Below are 5,000 nucleotides of genomic sequence, written 5' to 3'. Positions count from 1 at the left end.
GCATCCACATCCAATGGCTTAACTTTATTAATCTAATGATGTGTTCTGTTATGCCTGGTGTCAACCTCTTTCCTTTTGAGATTCATTTGATCATTCGCCCCCTCTGCTTTCAATTCCTTTTACTAAACATGTAATACCTACTTTTATGATTCATTTCAAACTGGCCACTTGTCTATGACATACCTTGCCACTTGCTGTACCATCATGCATAAGAATTTATAATCTAAATGAAAATATGGATAACATATCACTTCACAGAAGACTACACCTTCATTCATTTCATTCATCTGGTGACGTTCCTTTAAATGTTTCCATATGGCTGGTTCATATACTTTTTACAGCCTTTGTTATTGCAAACTCTGTTAGTCACACAACACTCAAGTAAATTGAAAGCATGAGCAAGCATGCAAACAAAAACCTTATTCCATGTTTTACAAGTTTTTGCTCATATTTCTAGAAGTAATGTCTGAAAAGTTTTTACTTGGAAAATTATGTACAACTTTACATACACCAATATTCTTTTGGGTATATCTGATATAAAGGTTCTTAATATTTGGCTTCATTTGACATAAAGTGTATTGTATGTATAAAAGTAAAACTATTCTTCAGACATCCAATGTAAACCATATAGGCTCCTATTAGTTCTAATCTGTTAGAAATTCCCAAACCATTCTCTACATTATAGGACATGATATGTACTCTGCAATAGCCTGTCTGATAAAAAGACTAATTGTATTTGATGCTACTTACCACATAAATGTAAGAAAGACAGCAGCTATTGGACTACTTTGATAGAAAAATTGTATTGCTGATTCCTACTAATCAATATTGTCACTACCATAATGAGGGCAGCACTTAAGAGTGCCCAGGTAGAAACCAAATTTCCAAGTAGTCTGTTGCAATATTGAGCTAGAGACTACCATGATTTCTGATTGAAAATAAAATATATCAAGAATTAAGTGGGAAAAATGGTCTGGAGCTTGACACTCAAAACTCATTTTAATGAAAGTAATTGTTTCAGTTTAGTTTTTCAATGCAGAAAATGTTCCTTGGCCTCTTCTGATAACTTTTGTCCAATGTCTCTTAACCTTTCTAGTTTCACCTCCTCAGCATTAGCCAAAGCTTTCCCCTTATAAAGTGAGGTTTCAAATGATAGAACAGATCAGAACAGCATGGCTGTTTTGGTTAAAAACTGTTCTCAAGAGGCAAAGCCTAAGACAAACCAAAATCTACAAAGTAAAGTTCTTAGTAATGTTTACAGCATTGGATTTTTTTTTGAGTCAAGAGAAGAACAATTTGAAGGAGACTAGCCTCTCAAGTTGTTAAAGCCTATGTCAGTAAAACCATTTTCAAACCAATTTTTCAATGTACATAGGCAGGACTATATTAACCTCTCTCCTTTTACTCTATGAAATGTGTATATAAAAAAGATCAAGTACTGCATTTACTAAAGGTTAAGCTCCAACACCAGAAGTTGCTGACAACAGCATGAGGCAGCACATGTAAACATGTGCTGCCTCATGAAAACTGTATTCACCAACTAAATTAGAGAATTACTTACCATAACCTTATAGACATAAACTGACATACAGTGCTTGAAATCTTATAGAATCTGGTATTTAGAAATAAAGTTACAACTAACCTGATATCTCTCCTCCTAATTCATTGAGAATCTTGCGGTAAGAAGGGCGTCTGGCCAGAATTTGTCGTTTACGAGTAGATTCTTGTTCTTCCCCTGCTTCCAATACCTGATGTACAAAGGTTTTATCGTAAGTCAAAGAGAAATATGACAATGTTTGTAACTGATTAGTATAAACAAATATGACTATTAAACATATATGCTAACTATGACAAACAAAGTAATGGAATTTATACTAACCAACACACTTTATGGTAATCTTACTATCACTTAATTTGTTGATCTCTCTTAATTAGATCTCTGGCAAAGACACAACAGAGTTAAAAAGAAAATGGATCAGAAAAGGATGTTCAGCTGGTACCTTTGCCCCCTAATTCACTCACCTGGACAGTCTGAAGGTTGCCACCACCAGGCGACTGGATTACAGAGTTCGATGGCTGCTTCAAGAGTATGACGTTACCCTTAGAAAGCTGGACGGTCTGCAGTGCTGTTGTCTGAAGCGCTGTGCTTTGAATTACACTTGGCTGTGAAGGTTGCTGGATCACACTCTGTATCTGGTCAAAATGGAACATGTTATATTAACCTATTCAGACATTATAAAAATAAATAAATAAAAATAAATGAGCAAATGGCAATTATAATAACAATATCAGCTCTTGTAATAAGGAAAATTACCTAATTTCAACGTATTTAACCCAATGCTGCCGGGAAAATGAATAAAAAATGGGGAAAATACTGTGCTGATTTTTTATTATTATTATTACTATTATTATTATTATTTTTTTTTTTTTTGTGAAATGTCTCTGCACATAGATGGCTCTGCTAGTGCTTAGCCACAAAGGAGTCAATTAGTGGACCTTGTGACCTTACCTAATTTGAATTGGCATGAAAAATGTATTTTTTACTTGCGCTATGAATATCGATGGTGTATTTATTATTATAAGCATTAAAATTACTATAATGTTATAAACATTAGTAACAGCAAAATAAGGGTAAACGGGCGAGACAGGCAGTACTCGTTGGTGACTTAGTGCAAGTGTAGCCATCTATGTCTAAAAACAATCAAACAAGTAAACTCACAGTGGGCATGGCACACATGTACACGTCATGCCCGTTGGCATTGGGTTAACCCATTCACCCCGGATTTAGGTTTTGTCGCCTGTAGTTTTAGGTGAATTTTGTTACATACAGATGGCTCCACATGTGCTCAGCTGGCAAGGAGTCTATCAGTAGGCCCTAGTTACCGATCCTGATTTCCCCATTCCTTGAATTGGTGGGAAAATTAATACCAGTGCTATGGATACTGTTATTATTGTTATTGATGTTATGATTATTAATTTGTCATTAAAATATTTTAGACAATGAAATGATACAAAGGACCCTTTCTTAAAGTGAAAGAAAAGGGTAAACAGGTGAGAAAGGTAGTTCCTAATAACTGGCTATTTGGTGATTAAGAACTTGTAGAGCCATCTATGTGTAAATACAATAAATAAACATGTGTTACAGTGGGCATGGCATGTATTCTTGCCACATGGGGCGAATGGGTTAATGAGGTTTGGATGATCTTACATCCTCCTCCCATGGCCTGCTTCAGTTCTTGCTCTTGTAGTCTTTTTTGAGCTACTAAAGAGATTTCTTTGTGTATCAATTTAATGAATTTATCATTATTATTATTTTTTGCTTTGCCTGATGAAGTCTTCAAGAGTTTGAAAAGTTTTATCTATCATCAATTCATATTATGCCACAGTCTCTTTATTATTATCATTATTATTATCATTATACATAAATACATACATATAAATATATATACACATATACATGTAGATATGCATACATAAATATATGCATATACATATAAATAAATAAATAAATAAATGCATATACATAAATATATACCTTATATATATTTATATACATGTGTATACACACATATAATATATATGTATTATATAAATAAACACATGTACATACATATATATACATATATATTTATACATACATATATACAAATACATACATAAAAATATACACATGTACATACATACTATATAACTATATAAATAGACATACATATTTATATTCATACATACATATAAACATATATACACACATGTATCATACATATATGTGTAATATATATAAACTATATGTATAATTATATATATATGTATATATAATATATATCCACATACATTTATAATATATATATATATATATATATATATATAATAAATAGATGAATGGTAAAACACTTCCTTGTTGATACTATGGTAAAAGTATAAATATACATACATATGTATTACTATATATGGATATATAATACAAATACATATAATATATATAGATATATATATTATATATATCATATATTTTACATATATATTATGTATATATATGTAAATATATATATTCATATATATATGTAAATATATATATTCATATATATATGTAAATATATATATTCATATATATGTGTAAATATATATATATATTCATATATATATATGTAAATATATATATATATATATATTATATGTATATATATACATACATACATACATACATACATACACATACACATACACATACATACACACACACACACGCACACACACGCACACACACACACACGCACACACACACACACGCACACACACACACACATGCTTGCTCGCTTACTCACACACACATACAAAGATACTTATTTACATACATACATATAAATACAATGTATACTTTTTAAATGCACACAAACACATTATTTCTTCAATTACTATCATAATTATATACATACTGAAAGTCGATATACAAATACAATACAAAAGTGAATATGACCTTGCATAAAATGGGGAAACCCATTACAGATGACATGGCTATTACTCTCGTTTTTGAGTGTACCGACTGGCGGTTATGTACCTTCAAAGCGCAGGGTTAAATATCGCCTCGATTGGATGAGAGTTTTCAGGTGAATAGGAAAAACAAATGGGCTGTAAAGGTGAAAGAGAAAATCAAGATGACACCGTTTCAGGACGGTGACAAGCTAACGTGGATCACGCCGCTGAGCAAACGATGGCAAGGAGTTTGATGGTGCTACTGTTTTATTGCTATTAATAGACAGTGGTGGCAGAGGCAGCTTCGCGGTCTAGAGTTAAGGTTTCTCTCAATTGGAATGGACCTTTAATTTCACCAAGTATATATACAACCACGAGGATACAATTAATAGAAAACTAACTATTTCTGGAACCAATACCTCAATTACAGTTACAATAGCTCTTATATAATTATATGGGAAAAAACAGAATGAATTATGTCAAATCAATAAGCCTACTTTCGAAGACACTGCCCAAACTCCGAGCCATGT

At 31.9% G+C, this 5,000-nt stretch overlaps 1 protein-coding gene across 6 annotated transcripts in view; it reads right to left on the bottom strand.

Moving 5' to 3' along the window:
- The window catches only part of LOC125043283 (cyclic AMP-responsive element-binding protein 1-like), a 59,481-nt gene that overhangs the window by 17,466 nt on the left and 37,015 nt on the right, over nt 1-5,000 (bottom strand). For 5 of the 6 annotated variants that reach the window (XM_047639301.1, XM_047639304.1, XM_047639307.1 and 2 more), the window contains 2 exons: nt 2,023-2,193; nt 1,643-1,748 (listed from right to left, as the gene is read on the bottom strand). In XM_047639301.1, the coding sequence (XP_047495257.1) occupies nt 1,643-1,748; nt 2,023-2,193 (277 nt within the window). The remainder of the gene's footprint in view (nt 1-1,642; nt 1,749-2,022; nt 2,194-5,000) is intronic. The other variant, XM_047639303.1, reaches the window with a different exon arrangement.

This window comes from Penaeus chinensis, chromosome 33 (genome assembly GCF_019202785.1).
Source record: "Penaeus chinensis breed Huanghai No. 1 chromosome 33, ASM1920278v2, whole genome shotgun sequence".
In the NCBI taxonomy this organism is placed as follows: domain Eukaryota; kingdom Metazoa; phylum Arthropoda; class Malacostraca; order Decapoda; family Penaeidae; genus Penaeus; species Penaeus chinensis.
Note: the sequence above shows the minus strand (reverse complement) of the source record. Positions and strands in the feature narration are given on the sequence as shown.